This window comes from Dermacentor albipictus, chromosome 5 (genome assembly GCF_038994185.2).
Source record: "Dermacentor albipictus isolate Rhodes 1998 colony chromosome 5, USDA_Dalb.pri_finalv2, whole genome shotgun sequence".
Taxonomy (NCBI): Eukaryota; Metazoa; Arthropoda; class Arachnida; order Ixodida; family Ixodidae; genus Dermacentor; species Dermacentor albipictus.
The window spans coordinates 52,253,322-52,274,043 of NC_091825.1; the positions used below are offsets into that span (position 1 = coordinate 52,253,322).

Consider the following 20,722-nt stretch of genomic DNA (forward strand, 5'->3'; position numbering starts at 1 on the left):
TTGTGCTGAATGATGGTTATAGTATTTTTTTCTTCTGAGTGGTCAGACCGGTGACCGGTAATAAAGTGAGCATGACGCTATGTATACTAGGCTAATCTATTTTAATAAAAACTGACTAGTTAAACATCTCCTGCAACAGATATTATAATTCCGTCAGACCGGCTGGATTGCTTGAAGGGGGCACACTCTACTTGCAAGACAATTGCAGAGTGATGTTAGCTAAGTAACAAAATTCCACCAATTAACTCTTTAGTTCACTTTAGAGTACAAGCCTCTAGTGTAATCAAAGCCGAGCTGTGATGAAGTGATACTCATTCAGCATAAGTCCTGTGCTCAGCCACAGTTTCAAGAAATGTCTTCAAAATGTCTGGTAAAATATTGTTTCTTATTTCTAAAATATGCTGATGTACAGTACAGTCAAATCTCGATAATTCAATACTCGAAGGAGTGCAAAAATTTGTTTGAATTAAATGCATTTTGAATCAAAGTAACCTTATAGGGTGGAGGACTTACATGCAGTTGGGTGCCTGTTAGGTGGCGCATTTTGCACTGAGCTAACACACGAACGAGGAATTCCAAAAGAGTGCCTTCACGGCAACGTGGCACATACTGCCGTGAAGCCACACTTCCAGGCAAAATACTTACTGCTGTGAAGTTGCACCTCAAGGCCAAATTCGTAACTAATCCCCACGTCGACTTATCCATTAGTCTTTTAACACTTTTCGTATGAATTTTATCCACCAAAATCGCATTGTTATGAGAACCTAACCATCATGAATGCTTACACATTCGAACTACCGGGTGTTCTTGCCCATTAAAATATGCATAATTTTGACAAGACCACAGTGTCAGTTTGAATAAACCAGAAGTTCGAATTAGGCAGGTTCGAATCAACGAGATTCTGCTGTAGTAGTGTTACTATAAAATTTCAAGCAAGCACCCCCTTTAGGGCCAAGCATAATTAAAGAATGGTTGGGGGAGGGCCCTTGCCCAGTCGCAGACAACATTCAAGATGCTGGCAGAACAGTTGTTGCAGAAAAAAAGAATATCGCAGCCTTCCTATGACTCAAAAAGTTTTACCTAACATGCATTTACTGCCTTTATCCTGCATCATCACTCTCAAATCCATCAAATCACTCCTCTGAAATCAACCCAAAAGTTAGGTCCATGTACTTAGTCTGAAGCGGCCCGCAATTTTCTGGACATACAGGACCAACAGCAGCGCTCAATTCTCCTGGTTTGCCAATGCCGCTCCACAACCTCCATGTTTTCCGTTTTATTTTTTCACTTCATAGGAAGGCATGTGACATGGCTGTCACATCGCACACACACCGGTAACACCAAAGCACCGCACACCAAATCCACATTGGCGTCTGACACCTCTCACAACTGACACGTCTGACAAAAACACCGACTGACAGAAGCTATTCAAAAAGATACTTGGCTCCGATGGCGCCACTACCGGTCCATAGCAGAAATGCCAGCTAAACAATGAATTTCTCATCCTCATCAAAATTACACCATTCTACGTAATTTCATAAAAGGATTACAATAAAAGAGAGCCTGAAAGGGTGAACAGGCTAGTGAAAGGAAGATTTCAAATCACTGGAAAAGTGGAGGAAGGCACTCGCACGGTTAGGGGTGCTTGCTCAGAATTTTATGGTAGCAGTATAATTGCCTATTTTATTAAAAAGGGAAAAAAAGTAGGATCGAAATAAAGGACCCCCATAGACATCATAACTGTCTCAATTTCCAGTGGAAGCAGGGACTCTCCCATGGCCGTGGGAAAGTTACAAGGTAAAATAATACAGATAGGGGAGAGGAAAGTTACAATAAATGAAACAAAGGTAGCAGGAGGACACGAGTAAAAAGGGGCACATAACCATAAGAACTAAGAAACAAGCACAATTTGTCATGCAGGCAACCCTCCCACAATCATGACATGCATATGCACACATTCGCACCCACACACACAAGACGCGCCTATACACAGAAATATATGTGCAGTTGCAGTTGGCAACCCAGCATTGTGCCCGGTTAACACTTATCAGCAATGTGGAATATGGGGCGCGTACCTCTTCCTCTCTGTCCACTTTTTTTTTTTTTTACATCCGTTTTAATGCGATTCTCGCATTCTTAGGATACTTCAAGCACAATACGGTCGAAGAAATAGCCGAAGTGCAACGGACCTCTCAACTGGAGCGGCTGTCCATGACCAAAGCCGGGAATAAGATACTGGACAATCTGTGAATTAGACGCTCGAACGAGGCAGAGATGAAGCTCCCCGTCCCCGAAGAGGTCCGACGCCAGACCAGAATCAACTCCATACCGAAGAACATGAATCCCAAGTTCAACAAGGGAAGAAGAGCGGCGAGGGCCAAGGCTCACCGACCAGCATGCCAACGACAAACACGCGCGGTACGTGGATGTAGCCGAATGCCAACGGAACGCCTTCGCAGCGGTAGTCATAGAGGCGTCAACCGGCGCCATGAGGACAGCAGCGAGCGTGAGAAGCGCCAGAGCGGAACAAGTGGAGGGGGTAGCCATCGCCCTGGCCATCGCCGATGCAGACTGCCACACGGTGCTGAGTGACTCAAGACAGGCGGTGCGAAACTTCGCCAAAGGCCAAATCTGCAGGGAGGCTGAGCGCGTACTGCGAGCGGTCAAACTAGAAGAAGGAAAAGTACGACTCAAGTGGTTCCCGGCGCACGCAGGCGACGGATCGGAATGCAATGAGAACCATAATGAGATGGCACACGCAGCGGCACGAGCGCTAACCAACCGCGCCCCGGCGAAAGACCGTCCGACGTGGTTCGAAACCAAGGACCGCATGACGGATTACAATGAAATCACGAAGGCCTACCGCCTGGCTCGCAGGACTCTCCCACCCCCGCACCCAAGACTGAGTCGAGCGGAGGCGGTAGTACTGAGACAGCTCCAGACCAGATCGCTACCGAGCCCGAGACTGATGAATCGCATGTACCCCGAGACATATCCGAAAGATATGTGCAGAGTCTGCCGGAGGGAGACCGCAGACTACACGCACATCTTGTGGGACTGCGTCAAATATCCAGAAGAAGCAAAATCAAGAACGCTCCCACTGCAGCTTGAGGCAGCTGCGAAGAGCTACGACCGAGACGATCAGCTCTGGGCTGTCCAGCAGGTCCTTGAGGCGCTCGAAAGGCACGGACCCAGCGAGCCGGCAATAGCGAGCGGAGACCCGCGCCGAGTAACAGCAACTTCGAGGATGACATAGGCCCTCATCGGGGTGCGCGAGCGCCCAACTGCAGGCATAAATAAAGTTGGCTCCAATCCAATCCAATCCAATGTGGCTATCTAATCATTTTCCTTTCATGTCAACTTGGGTCACTGGGTATGTGTCGCTTTTCAATGACAAAAAGAATTTTTGAAAATTTATCCAGTGGTGGGCAAAATCAAATTTGCGTGACTCATAATCAGGCATGTTTTTGAATACAGTACAGTCGGACATTTGCCGCACAGGAACCTTGTGGTGCCACTGCTAGGTGGTGCTGCGTGTCTGTACCAGCACTGCGACATTGCTTCAATCTAATCGCATTAATGTCAACACTCATCGTGAGATGGGTACTGCTGGAATTTATTTTTATGGCTCCAAATGTCCCACTGACTAGTTTGAGCTCCCATCCTAATCAACTTCACCTACAGCTTTTCTTTCCCGAACAGCTACCCTCATTTCTTGCGTAGCAGCTATAATACTGGCTCACAGACAGTGGTATGTGTAACCTTGCTGAGGATGCTGTAGTGTCGTGGGTCCTGGCCATACTTGAGGCGGACCTCCTCATGACCATAGTCCACGCGCATGATGCGAGGCCACTGGGGCCACGGGTTGCCCTCTCCACGCTGTGGAGGGGGCTGCGGCAGGATCTCGAAGGTCACAATGCTCCGCGCACCCTGCAGAGATAACAAAACATGAAGTGCCATCATGAGCAAGCAGTTCCACAATTTTTGGCTGTTGCTCAAGGACCAGACCCACAACATCATCTTTTTATTTCTGTGTAAAAACTGTTGACTGCCCAATTTTCAACATCACAAAGCAACCAAAGAGCTATATCAATTACACAGAGACTCGGGGTGTACTTGCGCCACCGCCATTGTACTGTCACGATATAGACAGCACATGGTGTCTTAGGTCTCCACAGACGTGGCAGACGCGCAGTGTGTTTGGCTGAGAAAACGAAACCAAGTGGATGCACAGCCACGGTCAGCTCAAACTGCCCTGCAGTAGAGCCGGGCAGCATTCTGCCTCACGTTGATCACATGATCATTGTTATGCACAAACACTAGCATTCCTGCTGTGTTATGGCGAGCGTACAGTGGTGTGAGTGCATAAGACAGCTTCGACCTCATCTTGTGAATCATCGAGGCGCAATGCTTGCAACACTGCAGGCGGTGCTCCTCATCACACCAGCATGCTGAGATGTTTGGTAGCTGTCAGGGTGCTGTTTCTGCTGCACATAAACAGTCACTTCACGTGCTGCATCACGCCAACATGTCACTCGTGTGAATTGTTAAAAAGCTATCCGAGGGGCCTTTGCGCAACTCCAAACCTTGCTATCACTTTCAATGCTTTGCCCTTTTTCTTGCCGTATGGTGTTTCTTTAATGTACCATTGTGATGAGTATGAGCTACAATGTGCGAGTGCATGGCAGAGTGGTTGCACATTGTAGCTTACACTGAGTGTGACAGTACGCCTAAGGTTTAGCGTGTGCATGCTTTTATTTTATTTTTTGCATTCTGTCTTTATGATAATGTAGCCACATATTTCCCATGATCCCACATGGCACTCGAGGAATGTGCATATTTTGCATACCAGTCACAGTGCCAGCTATAGAGAGCTCATCCATGCTTGTAGAACAAGAGCCTGCAAGTGATTCTCACAATATTGCCTCGGAAAGGTGGAGAGATACATCAAGACAAACCTTCGCAAAGAGTGGGTGGACTTTGCGTGTGTACATGAAAGCCATGAGAAATATATGGTAAAATCCTAAAGTTCATTATTATTCACCAAAATTGCCAGGAACCTTCATAGAGGTGGGCACCATAGTAGCAGACCTTCAGATTTATTAAACGTTTTTAACAGTCTTGATCTAAACTTCTGCACACTTGAGCAATCTCTGTACAGACTTCTATCGACTGAACATTGCGTACGCTTATAAAACTTGGCGGCTTGCTCTCTGCTTACATGGTTCTTGATGTGTTCCACTTTGCATATACATATACAGTATGCTGTAGTTTCTTTTTCCACCATATTGAACCACATGACCACAAACCAGCATGAACCCTTTTGAAACCTGCATGGCACAAAGGTGCTTTGGGAATTTCTAGTTGGCATTGCTAGGTACTTTTAGCTTTAAAGCAAGCAGTAACACTTTTCTTTTGGCGTTTCTGCTGTGCTACAATCATGCAACCATGACAGCAGTGAGCCTGACCTGTCGCAGTGAGGTGGCGATGCAGTCCACACCGGTGTCCCCACCACCGATGACAATGACGTCCTTGTTGCGGGCTGACAGCGGCAGGTGGTCGATGTCGTTACCCATCTGCTTCTTCTGCCAAGTCTCCAGGAAGCTCATGGCAAAGTGGATGCCCTCCAGGTGGCGGCCTACATACACACAGCACTTCTAAAACTACAAAAAACAAACGTCTCGTTTACATTAATTCACCATGCACCTAGTTCAGCTCAATTTGCGGAATGAAGTGTGTGAAGAACCTAATACCCAAAGGACAACTAATAAATTCTAATGACAAATGTGACTGTGGCTGCAATAAAGGTGCTATAGAATACTATGCATCTGGAAGTAAACACATACTGTACATTGCCTCCTCACATGCTACTCATTTATAACTAACTTGAGGTTCAAGCATGCTGTGGCAGCCATATTTCGATAAGAGTGAAATGCAAAAACACCTGTGTACTTAGATTTAGGTGCACGCCAAGGCACCGCAGGTGGATAAAGTTATTCTGGAGCCCTCCACTACGAGGTGCATTTCAGTCAGATCTTGCTTTTGGTTCGTAAAGCACCAGGATTTCACTAAAATTTTGAACCAATTAAGCCAAAACGAAATTTTCTAGCTATTGGTCAATAAAATAAGTGTGACCTGACGGGTACTAACTGTGGGTAATGTCTTTAATTAGGACCATGATGACGAGCAAAGTTGCGATTTGGGCTTCTTAATTGTTCCTCACAAAGGAAACTATTAAGGAAACCAGCAGAGGAATCAGATGAGGTAGGATGGCAGCTGAAGCATGAAAAAGCCACGTATGGTGCTGTTAGTGTTTTGTTGGTGCCTTAACTGCTGTTCTCATTTGATTCCTGCACTGGTTTGCTTAGCAACAGGACCATGGCAAATGAAATGAGAAACCAGGCAAGCGCTTACCAGGGATGGGGAGATCACGTGGCCATGTTGATCCCGTGGTTAGGAGCAGGGCATCAAACTGGGACATCAGGTCTCCGCTGGCCACGTCCTTGCCCACGTCTGTTGAGGTTTTGAACGTGATGCCTTCCTCGGCCATCAGGTCAACACGCCTCTTCACCACCTACAAGTGAGCCAACTTAATGTGAAGCTGTGTGAATGCATACAAGTACACACGCTACATAAACAGCTTTAATGCAAGCCTTTTTACTGCCGAAGCAGTTTTTCTCAAGATTGGCTGCAGACTTTCAGATGCAACAGAAATGATATCAACATCTGACAAGGTGGCAACTGGCCCACTTCAAGTTGAACACGTAGCCATTTCTAATCTGTTTGCCTCTTTCCCTGGAAGTGAATAGTCTTGTAGACTTTTACTATGCTTTATCTCAGCTCAGTGGCAAAGTTTAGGCCTAATCTTGGCGGTCTTATTGAAATTGGTTCTCAATATGGAGGTATGAAGGTGTAGCCTAAGGTTCCACACAGGCAGTTCTTAATGTCACTGCAATAGAAAGGTAGCACCATTTGCCACCGCTACAAAAAAAAAAAGAAGAAGCATGGTGAAACACGTCGCATGGTGACAGATGTCATATATAGCACCATCCTTCTATTACAGAGAAATCGCTATTTTTTGAGCCAATATGCACTTGTCATTCAATATTCGATTGTCATTGCTTCAGGCAGCATATGCCAGCATGTATGCTCTCCTCACTCATGGATCAACACTCAGACCTGTCAAATCAGTTTTACCCCAGAAGCATTCTTTTCTCCAGGTGTTCCACACACTTCCACTTTACGGAAACTATGCCATCATCCGACATGGCTCAACACATGACAGTACACATATGTGGAGTCAGCATGTACGCATAGCTATCTCAACCCCTAAAGATGCGCCGGTCACTGGCTCTGTCTTTTACAAAATTAAGCAACAAAACAACCAACTACATTTAATGTCCTCACTACAACAAATATATGATTTCATGAGCATCATTTCTTTAATAATCACAATAGATTTCTTTGACTTTTTCTCAGATATTAAAGTATCCAGCTTTCTTTGGCTATTTCCCCATTATCATATTTTAGGTTCTTCTGCTAAGGGCACATCCTATCACACAATCGAGTTGCTGGGCACATCTGTCGCCAAACAACAACAGGCTCTTCAGATGCTTGTGTTGTTTCGTGGGACTTTTATTGCATCTGAAGGTTCAGATGCTGTGGTTGATAGTAGTGTTGTGCTGCGTTTCTCCACCACCTGGACTAACGGTTCCAGGCCACGTTTGTAGCCAAAATCCACTGCGCAACTCTTGTCGAGAAGTGCCAAAATGCACTGTTCTTCCACGGATACAGTCAACTACTGATTTTTCTGATGTCTTAATTTTCGGGCATGCCTGGTAATTTGGATGCCTTCATGGCACTGCCATGTGTCCCATAGAGCCAACGCATAAGGATGTGAAATTTCCAATACTGAAATCCTTCACCACCCTATTTTTCTGACTTTTCGCCATGACCACAGGTTTGAAACAGCATTAATTGAAGCCACAGGTTTGATTATCTCACACACTCAAACAAGCACACTCGCATGTCGATCCACTGGGAGTCACAGAAGTCATTTTGAGTTTGGCCTAGCTGCTTCGAAGTTCGCTACCAGTATTCCTGCTGTTCAGTGCCACTGTCAGCAATGGTGCCAACTCCGCCTTCGTCATCCTCATCGATGGCGTGGAAGCACAGGAAGCACAACCAGGGTCATAATGCCGGTTCCCGAGAGTCAGCTACGCCGCACTATAGTAGTGTTACGCAGTCAAGCATACACAATGTTCTGTGGCGAAGCATGCTGAGAGTGCAACAGGGCTACTGTCATGGGACATAAAATGTGTTCCTTAATTAACATGTGCAACCACCATATCGTGCTACAGTACGAGCACCAAGGCACCTATTAATTCTACTGGCAGGCCTTAAAACATACTTCAGACGTGGCTGTGGCGATTTGAGCCCTTGAGTGCAGTTAAGGCGTGCATTTGTTTTTTCTGACTGCACACTTTTTCAGACATTGACCAATACAAACTTCAGTGCCATATAATTGCGGATCTATTTGCGACTACTTTTACTGCTTCTATGGCACTCAGAAGTGACTGCTTTAGCAGTAACCTAGTTTGGTTCAGAAATCAAACAGTCCTACAATTTTTTTATAACAGTGATGAAACATCTTATTTGATATCCAATACAAGTTTGACAAAGTAGTCTGGGCATGTACCTATGTCTTGCTTCACAAATGCATCCGTGCAGCTAGGCCTCAAACCATGAATGTCACAAATAAATGTAAATATCTTCCTGACAGCAAAATTTCTCAGAGGTCTATCTAGAACTTTCATTCTCAATGTATTTTCCTAGTGCAAGGAATGACAGGGACGACAAAAAAGAAACACACGTGCAGCGCTGGCTCTCAACTGAGTACTTATGGCCCAAAGTGTGAATACCAAAGAGAAATGCGCACGTGCAACAAGAAAAAGAGAAAAAAAAAGAAAGCGAACTAAGCACGACAGGCAAGGCAATCCGTTTATCACTCGCACATATTTTTGAAAAATTCTCTCTCATTATCACTGAAAGGAACCCTCACCAGATTTTGTCATTTTAAAGAAACAAGTGTAGCATATACCTGTTGCACTGAGGATTGTGTCTGCAAAGTATTACGGTGCTGTGCACCCATGAAAACTGCTGAAATATTACACCAAATGCTGTGCGCCTTTTTTTCGAGAGAGCCCCACCCCGAGCCAGAGAGTCACTCACACACACAGGTGCCTCTTTGTTGTGCATGTTCTGTCACTCACCAAGACTACCAATGCAGAATGTGCAACAGTACAAAAAAAAAAGGATAACACGAAAGAAAGAGAGACGGTGCTCGACTGCCTTGGCTTCAGTATGGGAAAAGGCAGGGAAGGAACACCACCTGTCGAGGTAGACAGGGTGAATGTCTCTACTGGCAGTGATACTTGTCTCCTGGCAGCATAGTAAAGGACCGTTGATTTCTTCTATCTCTTCCAATTATAATAAACTGTCTTGAAAAATTATTTCAGTAAAACATCCCACAAACAGCATTTTACAGCTTCCAGAGTATAACCAAAATTTACACTGGGGCCTGGTAAGGGGCCCTCTGGGGATAGAATTTTGATGTGCTAGTGGGCATTTGTTTACTGCTCTCTTGGTACCCTCGATAATTTGACATTTGGTTATTTCTAACCTTTCATCGGTCCTGCGAAATCCAAATTGCTGAGGTTTTACTGTATCCCTTACGCGTTTTGTTACTTCCCTTGACAAGCATGACTTCAAGCTTCCCACAAAGCAGTTCACCACACGTGCACACCCGTAAATTTTACATGACCACTCACGTCTTTTCCCAGTTTCATGGTAGGTATGCCGTACTGCAACAGGCCACCGACACGGTCATTCCTCTCAAAGACAGTGATCTCGTGACCAGCCTGAAAGAGCAAACAAGCAAAACACAATCTTTTCAGTGACTGGCCCACGCAGGAAAAGGAAAGAGACAGTTTTAGTACAGCATATGCAAAATTAAGGGCTTTGTGCAAAATATCAAACAGTAAGTAACTCCCTTTGCTAGCATTCTGATGGAGGCTGAATGCAAGAATGCTTGCGTAACATGCTTTGGGTCCATGTGATCCACGTGATCAAACTTTCACATATATATAGCACTCCCCATGATGGCTTCTCTCACAATCTGCACAAATCAATCAATCATCAAATAGTGGGTCCTCTGTGTCCAAGTGTGGAATACAGCATGCAGGGAACTTTGTGGGATTTGCAAGCATGCTAGTTTTGGATTCAGCATTATGGAATTTCAGGGGGTCTAGTATCCCACAGGAGCACCGACCGCCACGGGTTCAAGCTCACCGAGCCACAGGGCTGCATCAGCCATCGCCTTGGTACTCTAGCGCGCCGCTGCACACACGCTCAGGCCGCAAAATGGGGTTACCGAGTGCTACACACGCAAGATAAGACAGTATTGCCCCGAGTTAGCCGAACCCTTTATTGTTTCCAGCGGTGCCTAACACTGCACAAACGCCTGGTCTCAGGACGGCGTGGGAACCAAAGGGCTCCCACACCAAGAGAGAAAGTACATAGAGGGGTGCCGTGCGAGAGCAAAAGGTAGCTCCGACATGCCACAAGAAAAAGTCCCCACGGCTATGCTGCTTGCTCTCGTGATAACCAATGGGCTCACTCGCGAGAGCTTGGGCAATCTCCGTATGCTTGAACCTCCAATAGGTGCGGCTCGGCGCAGTATGACCACGCGTGAGCACTAAGTACCCGTCTTCAGTTTAGCTTCTGGAAAGGATCAACACAAGCCACACACAACACAACACAAGGTACACACTCGCCGTATTTGCAAAGGCGCCATAGGGGAGCTCAAGTCCGAGACACAAAGGGGCCAGTGGGCTAGAGGAAAACCTGTATGTACCCAGTGCTCTCCCAGAGAGATCTGCCCTGCACTCGCTCTTACAGTGGTGAGCCACCACCGACAACCGTCGTGAGTAGAAAGGGGAGAGGCATAGAATCAACAGAATGGGTGAATGCCCGTGCCAATGCGCCAGGGCATACCTCAATCCCCACAAATTTCTTGTGTTTAGAAAAGGTTTATTTCAACAAGAGATGATACGAACACGGAGTCACAATCACGGCACAATTCCACCAGGACGATAAAATACACAAAAAACGAAGAATTGTATACACAGCACATTTTCAAAGTAGTGTACGAGTCCTCACTCACTAGCATATAACCACACAGACCCACGGAAAGGCATAGTCACACAAACTAATTGTCACATGTATAAAATGATGTTCAATACATACAGAGTACACAATGGCTATGTGCAATAATGATGTGGCAGGGACACTTTACCTAATTTTGAAATGATGCTATGAGATGTCTATATACAAGAATGATCATGTATACGAGAGCACACACACAAAGAAATCACGGGCACCTACATTCTATGCACATTCAATGAATATTTCTGATGGCCTGGCTACAAGAACCAGGCTGGTCCAAAATTAAGCCTTACGCGTCCATCAGCCACTGACAGGAAACATCTAAACCACCAATCAAGCATTGCATACCCCTCAGAAGTACACCACAGGCGAAGATGTGCGCCAAGTGAGAAACGAGGTGTGACGTGCGAAGCGGCAGGAGCAAGGCGTTCGATCACGAGTGCTGCTTTTCCCTCCTGACAGGATGCAACGTAAAGCCGAAGAGAAATGTTGACGCGAGTCTGACCCCGCTATAGAAGTGCACAAAGCCACAGCCAAGCATAGAAAACAAGCCGAAAAAGCCGAACTGCAAAAGACGCAGCACGACGATGCGAGACGGCGATGTAGAGAGGAGGCCGAAGCTTGCAGACAATGGCTCACCACACGTTTACTTCACACTGCGGCTCGTTATGTCTTGCAAGCAGTCTGGCTCCTCCACTCACATAACTTGATGCATTACCAAGCGTGCAGCAGGCTTTCATCTCCAAGGAGTGTAACATGCTTACATACTTTTTTCAATTTCACCCAAATAAATCACTCACACTCACAGGCACACATTCAATGGATTATTTCTAGCAATGGCTTTCTCCCATTAATAAAAATAGAATTGGAGACAATATGACAACCTCACAGGCCAGCATTCATAGCGATGGTGGACACTAGAATTTGTGCAATAGCTTTCAATTAGATTAGGAATTGCCTCTTTGCAGTAGTCAATTTTAATTCGCGCCACGTCAGGGTTGAACACACCTTGTTAAGTTGAGCAGCTGCGGCCAAACCGGCTGGTCCACCACCCACAATGGCAACTTTCTTGCCTGTACGCTGCGATGGTGGATCAGCATGAATCCAGCCTTGCTCGAAGGCATGGTCGATGATGGCACACTCAATGTTCTTGATGGTCACTGCTGGCTCATTTATGCCAAGCACACAGGATCCCTGCAGCAAGAAGTAGGACAGATAGTTCACTATTGAGAAAATGGAGAGAGCACTCGGATGAAGAAGATTACGCAAACAAGCACTCTCTCACAAGTGAATTCTTACTGCATTAAAGGAAATATACAATCCTGCGTAACATGCGAAATGTTGTCTGTACTACATGCTATTTTTGCTTCTGTGCAGTAAATATCCAGTTGTGAGTGAACATCTGTTTGCATCACCTTCTTCTTCATCTCTCGTTTTCAAAGTTCTTTAGTTTCTCAATACTGCAGCTAGGAAGAAGCAATGTTCTCTGGAAAAATAAGCTTTTAAACACCATAATTCTGTTTTGCTTGTATGTGATAATTGTGGCTGTTTAGGCTTGTTGGCTCGACATCATGATGAATCGTAGTACAAAAAGCATGGACAGACCGTAGAAAAGAAACAACAGACGAGCACTAACAACGACAGCGCTCATCTGACATCTCTTTTCTTGTCTCCATCTGTTTTTCTGCATTATGATTAGTCATCTTGTATGTGAGCATAAAGGATCCAAAATTAGTTTTGCATCAGTTCCTATTTCAAGGTGAAATTTGCGACCTATATTACAAAAAAACAAAAAAACTACGCTAGAGCTCAGCACTGCTAACTCTACTATAAGTACGCTATATAGCACACTTAGAGTGCAACAACTGCGATGTCTTGACAGCTGCAAACGTGTACGTCACAGGTGATCTACACTCATTTATCAAATTCATGTTTCTATACCACGCATCTCTTTTGCAATATTGTGCACACTGTGACACGCTCGCGTATGCTCAATGCACCTGAACTTTCTGTCGGATATCTCCAAAGTGAGCGAAGTGTTATAAATAAATGCATGACCGATGGTGGGATCGAACTTCTGCGTTCCACCAGCACAGCAACCCAGTGCTCTAATCCAGTGGTTCTCAAACTTTTCCAGTATGCGACTCCTTTTGGTATTGCACCACCAAAGTGATGGTGTGATGATCATTCAATCATCGTCTTTTTAGCTTCGTGATCTGACTCTTTTCATACTGTCATCGTCATGTCTTCTACTCCGACCCAGTGGTCCCAGTTTTTTAATAGCTTGGGCAACTAGGTACATGTCCAGGGTCGTGATGCCATCGTGGTTGTTGCATTCCAGCTTTCTCATCCGACTACCCTCATCCTGTCATTTTACAGCGAAGCTGCATATGACTAGGACCCCAGGATTTCTTGTCTCCGTCGAAAGATGCTTCAGCCAATCCCAGTGGAAGGCGCGCACTGTGTGAGCCGCTGGGTTCCTTGCAGGACCACCAGCTGGCGCTCGCCTCTGTGCATCCACGGCAGTGGCAGCGCTGGCCGTGTAGGTGAAAGAAAAAAAAAATAACCAGAAAACGCCTTCACACATAGTGTTCGCGGCAAGCGTTTCCCAGTAAACATGACAATTGGCAGTTGCCAGTAAGTGGCAACTGTAGCATACGAAGCAGGGAGTGATGTCAGTACACTTTCATGTGTAAAGAAGCACCCATCTAGCAACTGATTTCATTTATGTTGTGGTAGCGCTTTGGAAAGGCTGCGCATAGTTAGGTCTCCCAAAGATCAGCATGAACACGATGAGCAGTGACAGAAACAGCAATGTCAATATGCACAGCAGCATTGAGCTTAGGCTAGGCAGGGCGCAGTGGTTCTTTCCCAAAGCAAGCCTCGCACAGGTTAAAACACCTGAAGAGCAACGCAAATGCGATGGCTAATAAAAGGAACAGCAACGTCAATGTGCCCAACAGCATCGTGCTCAGGCTCGGCAGGACACATTTCAAAACTACTTCACATTGGTCAATCAGTTCAGGTGATATGACAGTTTCGCTGGCCAACCACCTTTGCAGTGTGGGTTGAAGCCCAATTTTTTTAGAGGTTAGCTCTTAGGCACCCGTTCCTGCAGTGAGCATCAGTGTAACTGAGTGAACGAGCACAGCGAAGGATGAAAGAGTGAACCCAGAGCATAGTGGCAGATGAAGTAATAGTCAGTAATAGTAAAGAAGGCAATAGTAAAGAGAGTGCAAAGAGGAAAGTGCAGCAGGAGGGTATGGTAAAAGCGTGAGAAGAAAAGCACAGTCCCACACAAGACAGACTCTGCATCGACGATGGCTATGAGATGGCGCCAGAGTATTGCACGTCGTCTGGGAGGTCTGTCTGCGGTAGCTGCTGTGTGAATCATGCCCATACGTTACCCATGCAATGCCTGTCATGATCTCTCGATTAGCGAGGCAGTCACACAACACTTGCCGCCATTTGCCATGTGCCACACAAGACAGATTGTCTGTGCCTGCCAACATATTATGAAATGAACCCACATATAGAGCTGCACTCAAATTTCACATAAGGGAGTATCGTAACTGTCGGTGAACTTTTTTTTGCCATTGTCATCAATTCGGCAACATCATCCCATTGTTGCCATCCCATCATTGTCATACCACCTCTGTCGTTGCATCAACGTCAATCTTTATCCATCATTGCATTATAATCATACTGCCGTCATTGAATCGTAATTATGCTGCCCTTGCCATGCTGTCATCCTCAGACAGTCACTACTACATCTCCATTGTTAGACTTCGTCGTGATGCCGTCATTGTCGTGCCACCATCACCACTCCAGCTACATCATCCGACTCTCAACATGCCGTCATTGTCAAGCCATTGTCTTCATAGAGGTTTCAGGATCGCACCATTGTCATCACACACTCATCGTCATCCCATTGTCCTTGCACCGTTGTCTTGCCATCATCATCATTGCATCGTCGTTGTGCATTCCTCATCATACCATTGTCGTCATGCCATTGTCATCACGCTGTCATTTCACCACTGTTATCACTTAAGCATTGTCATCCAATTGTCGTCATGCCGTAGTCATCATACCATGTTCATTGATCCATCGATGTCATTTCTTGTTCATCATTCTATTGTTATTCTGCTGTCACCATCCACTCATTGATTACAGTTGTCATCTCAGAGTCCTCATGTCATCGGCGTCATGTTGTTGTCATTATATCATCACCATATTTTAAAAATCGCCATCTCATTGTCGCCACACCTTTGTTGTTCCATCAATATTATTTTTTCTTCGTCAATTTATCGTCACAGCATCAGTGTCATGCAGTCGCCGTTGTGCCTTCCCACTCATCAGTGACCTTGGCTAGTGCGTGCTATAGCAAAGTGGGACGATATCGGAGTGTGGGGCATAAGCCACTACACAATTACCGCTACATGTGTCCAATAAATGTGATTTCAGTAATTCTACATTGCTCGATTGACATTCGAATTACAATTGAAAGTCATTGTGAGACGAGTTCTGCTACTATTTTTTTTTTTAATAATATATGGAAGTCTGGGGTTGGGTTAGGCTCGAGGATTCAATTTGGCCACAACTGCCAGACACTGCAGACCGCCGGAAGGTTGATGCCGAAAGGTGGAAAAGGATGTTGCTGGTTTTAACAGAGCACAAGGCAAAGCAGAAATGTCTATAATGACAAATTATACAGGTGTAGGTGGAGAAGGGAAGTCGCAAATGTTTTCGGTGTTGCTCACAACAAGTTCAGGCAACTACCTACTTCGACATGAGACATGTTTACTTCAACATGAGACATGTCTACATAGGCAGTGAACTGAGTTGCAGTGGCATGGGATGAAATGACAACTGATCTGATAATGCAAGCATTCGGAAAGAGCAACATCGCGACGATGCTGCATGTTCTTTTCTCAGTCGAACTGAGGTTTTTCTTCGACTTGCATTGAGGAAGCTTTTCTTTTTTTCCAACCTTACAATTTTCGGGGGTTGTCTTAGAATCGAGGCTGGCCTAAATTCAAATAAATAGAGTAAGCATTATAGTCATCTCTTTGTTCAAAAGGATCATGTTCGCATGTGTTCAACCTTGAGTTTACTGTGGGGAACCAAAACAGCAATGGCAATTTTTGAAGTGCACTAAAAAATTGTTATAACGAAGTTGAACGATGAGCCGAAATTACTTCGTCATATCCATTACTTCGTTATGCTGACTACTGCCCTTCACTGCAGTATATGTCCAAAGGTATGCATGACTTTGAACATGCATAGAAGGCTACGGCTCCGTGGACCGTGAAACCACTACGCAGCTGCATATGCAATGAAAATTCAATAAAATAACAGCTGTCAAGTACATTCATTATTTCGGGAAATCCTCGGTGCACACACACAGACACAGTCTACATTCCATCCTGCCGCACCACACGTGGTTTGCTCCACCGATTACTTCACTCCCTCAGTTCGTTGTCACGCGCTCCTCACATGCCGACCGCGCACACACGCCTTCCATGTTCTCCCTCCCTGCCACGCACCATTGCCTACCGTCCCGTGCCTGCTACTCTACACAGTTGCCTAACATCTCGTTCCTGCAACTCTACGCCCCCTGGCATTGGCCCAGTACCCTCACACAGCAAAAGACTTTCCGGCGTGTGTAACGTGCAACTTTTAGCACCTCACCTTACAACATTACACAGCCATTACAATAGCATCCTTATGTCCCAATGTGATGATTTTTTGCTTCTGCTTTCTACTTTGCTCGCTCATATTGTCATGAAACTGGCAAAACAGCGACGTGGTTGAAGGGAACAGCTAGCCTGCCATTTGCGAACAAAGTCATCATGTTCGAGCAGTACATGGCACACAACACGGTGCACCTAAAGCCCCTTAAACTTCGTAAAGTAGTGCCACACTTTGAAGAATGCTGTCTCCTCCTCGCACGCTCTGGCCAAGGTCGACGCCGTGTCGCTATTGGCCTAATAGCATCACATGGGCTACTGCGCTGGCTTCATTTGTTTACAGTTGTGCATCAGCGCCATTTTCACTTGAGAAGTGTTTACGGAGGGGCAAGGAGCGCATGGTGACGCCGTTGCTATTCTGTATTGTTTTGGTTTGCGAACGCCTTGAACTAAGTATTGTGGCAAGTGCAACGTCGCTTCATGACCTTTCTAACAACATAACCTGATGCGCCTTCATATGCCAAAATAGTTTCAGCAAAAACAAGAAACTGTTCATGATATTGTGTGGTAAGCGCTACGGGTTAAGAAGAAGAAGAAGAATTGGGAGGGAGAACTTCAGACCAACATTCTCCCCATGACTGTAGCGGCAGTTGCGAGTCTCTCATAGTATCGTATGTGTCAGGCTTGCGTAATTTGTTGCAGGCCATAACGAAATAGATATTGCACAGTTCACTGAGGAGGTTGCCATTTATTTGCACACTTTACCACAATTCCTACTCGACATATACTTTGTTTATTTAAGCAGTACGTGGTTGCATTTGGTGCTCTTAATCGTATTGTAAGCCAGCAGACTTGAATTCGTGTGCATGCGAGGCTGCGTGCAAAAACGTGATTATGAAACCTTTAAGATTCAGCGCATTCTTTTTCATAAAATTTGAGGCTTGAGTGTGAAAACTCATCTTAGGAAAGCAACTCTCTGCATTTTGTGGTTACTCACTAGCCTTCCTTAGAGTGAATAGCTTTATGTGCCTCTTTTGTCCATGTTCATCATTGGCAGTTGCCCAGTGGATTTGCGATATAAATGAAAAATGTGCGTGCTCTCCCGAAATGCGTTTGACGCTGACTGACAGCATCATAAATCTTTGACACGTACGTGTTAATTCTTGTCAGCTTTAAAGTGTGTGTAGGTTAAGTTGTGGCGGTGGAGCACACGCAAAGAAAATGGGCAGTCGGTCGCTCGCTCGTCCCCTGGCTGGTTTAGTCGTCGTTCGCTGGTTCGTTTAGTCGTTTGCTTATCGTTCGTTTAACTATTATCTCGTTCGACCACTATGTATCTGAGACATACGTAATGAGACAATAAATGGTGCCTCAATATCAACGACTGAATCCTTTCTCTTACCGCAATTTCAGCCACGTCATAGTGTGGCAATTCTTTGCACGGTCATCCCTTCACTAAAGTCATATCTCGCGTATGTTATTTTGGAGCGAGCGCAACCGTCCTCAATGCATGCACCTTAGTGCAACTCAGTTCGCAAAAAGTCATTACTTCGTGAACGGACGAGCTAACGCATGATGTGATGTTATTCGTGATGAGTCACTACACCTGAAAAAACAATGCACTTGTTTGAGCCTCAGTGAAGCGCTGTCTCGCTTCACAAACGAATACTAAAAAAGCTGATTTCATTTGCTATATAAGTAGAATCCAGACTCGATCGACTGCGCGAATTTCTGTTGACTTTGAGGCACGAGAAACATAATAGCACAAGCCCCCACCTCTGAGCCTTTGCACGTGCTTAGAAAATTGGCAAGCATGCACGTTGGTGGCACTGTAGCTTGTAATACTCTTTCGAACCTTCAGAACAACATTCGTTCGTGCCCTCTGTCGCCTTTTGTTGGTCATAGCTGATACGCACCGTGAATTCACATGGTAAGGACGACACAGATTATTAGGCTACTGAGAGCTTGATGGAGGTGAGGCTGTTGGCATTTGGTCGTACATGTGTTGTTTACAACCATTCACAACAAGATCTTGCAACACGCACTTGACAAATGTTGCGTACCTAATTGTAGCACACGCGATACATTCAGAGTTTTCATGGCACAGCGTTAGCGCTCATTCGGATACCTTTTTAAAGAACAGCTATCAAAACAGAAAAAGAGCTGCCATAACTGAATTTGCATAACCGTCCGTTGAGAAATTCTATGCTGCACATGAAGTTACTCAGAGCTAGAAAGCCAATGCGAATGCCTAAAGCGCACCGCCTTGCCATGCGTGCATTCACTCTGCGAAAGGTCGTCTGCTACGCTCGAGCGGTGCAGGCGGCACCACGGTCGAGGAGGGAGCATAAAAGGAAGGAGAAATGAGAAGTGAAGGCGGAGGACGAGAGTGTCACTATATTGTGAAGTTCAAGAGGCTTTAGGTGCACCAACTATGGGCCCGTTGCAAGTGCTAGGCGGCGCCCTGTCTTTCTGACCCCTAGCGCCATCTGACGATTAGTTGTGCGAATGCAGTAGGATCACTCACGATGTCAGCAGCTCGCGCTGCGTGTTTGGCGCCCTGTCAAACGGTAGCAATGGGGCGAAACAGCATGCCGATATTAATTTTATCTGGGTTTCAGGAATTACAAGATCTTGACAGCTTTTTTTCGTCGAAAGAATTTAGAGAAAGGAAGTCGCCTATTTGCAGGGGGGCACGTCTACGACAGGAGGGAAGTGTTGAACTCGCACTGATAGGTGTACTGCGCAAACGAAATATAACGCATCAGGGAGATGCGTGAAGCTCAGCGCAAGTTACTTCGTTATATACGCTGTGGACGCATGAAATTATAGGTGACATTGATTCTTGAAGATCGGCGACAACAGACAAATCCTAGTGGGGAGCTGCGATGGCCGTGCTGGCATCGCAGGGAAGTGCAAGCACGCCGCAGCAGTTTCCCTGTACATACAGAACGGCAAATGCGAATCAAAAACATCTCATCCAAGAACGAGGGGCGTATGAACGACTCGTACGACCTACCCGAGGTATTCTAACGTTGCTCTGCCCAAACACAAAAAAAAGGTGAGGAAGTTACCTGTTGTGTTAAACTACGCTGGGAAAATATTTTCGCGCAAGTTACTGGAAGTTCGATACTTTTATGTTACGATATTTCAGTGCGTGCAAAGGAGGTTCTTATAAACCACGTCGTCAAATATTTTGGTGATCTCAACTACCCCTTAGTTTATATGCTGGGCGCAGAAAGGTGTATGCCAGCTGAGCCAGCTGCAACCGCTCCTCGTAGCTCTCAGCAAGCCCTAGCGCTGTTTGAATGGGAAAGGATTGGGAAGGAGTTCTACAGCTTTACTGCGGTACAGTGGGGAAACAAATTAACTACTTTGTTTGCTGCATATCCTGGTACGCACTGCAGGTGTCCCGTTGCTGCCATCATTGGCGTAAAATCAACGAATTCAGCATTAACGCACTTGGCATAACGCCGGCACATAAAACAGCTTATGCCGTCGCACGAGTGCAATCCAGTGTTGACGCCGTTCTGCTTCATACGGTCGGCTTGGAAACCTATAAAACTTTATTCCTCGTGAGTTGGTGTACGTGCTGTTGCAGCCCACTACGCAACAGCTCGGGTTGCACTTCAGCATTGCTCAGAAAAGTCAACAGCTACGCGCGAAACAGTGCACAGACAGGCTTTCCAAACGCAAGCGAGCCAGTCGTATCCTGCCGGGTCAGCGCTCGCCGCCGCGAGGGGCGCCCCGGTAGGCGCGGGAACTACGTTCGCAACCTGCCTATGTACGCAGCTCGGGCGCTATTCTCG

General features: G+C 45.8%; 1 protein-coding gene across 1 annotated transcript in view; it reads right to left on the reverse strand.

The window, feature by feature from the left end:
• The window catches only part of LOC135899211 (uncharacterized), a 232,213-nt gene that overhangs the window by 13,641 nt on the left and 197,850 nt on the right, over window positions 1–20,722 (reverse strand). Inside the window, exons 38-42 of the mRNA XM_065428465.2 lie at window positions 12,235–12,420; window positions 9,831–9,920; window positions 6,415–6,574; window positions 5,469–5,638; window positions 3,763–3,930 (exon numbers count right to left, since the gene is read on the reverse strand). Of these exons, the coding sequence (XP_065284537.1) occupies window positions 3,763–3,930; window positions 5,469–5,638; window positions 6,415–6,574; window positions 9,831–9,920; window positions 12,235–12,420 (774 nt within the window). The remainder of the gene's footprint in view (window positions 1–3,762; window positions 3,931–5,468; window positions 5,639–6,414; window positions 6,575–9,830; window positions 9,921–12,234; window positions 12,421–20,722) is intronic.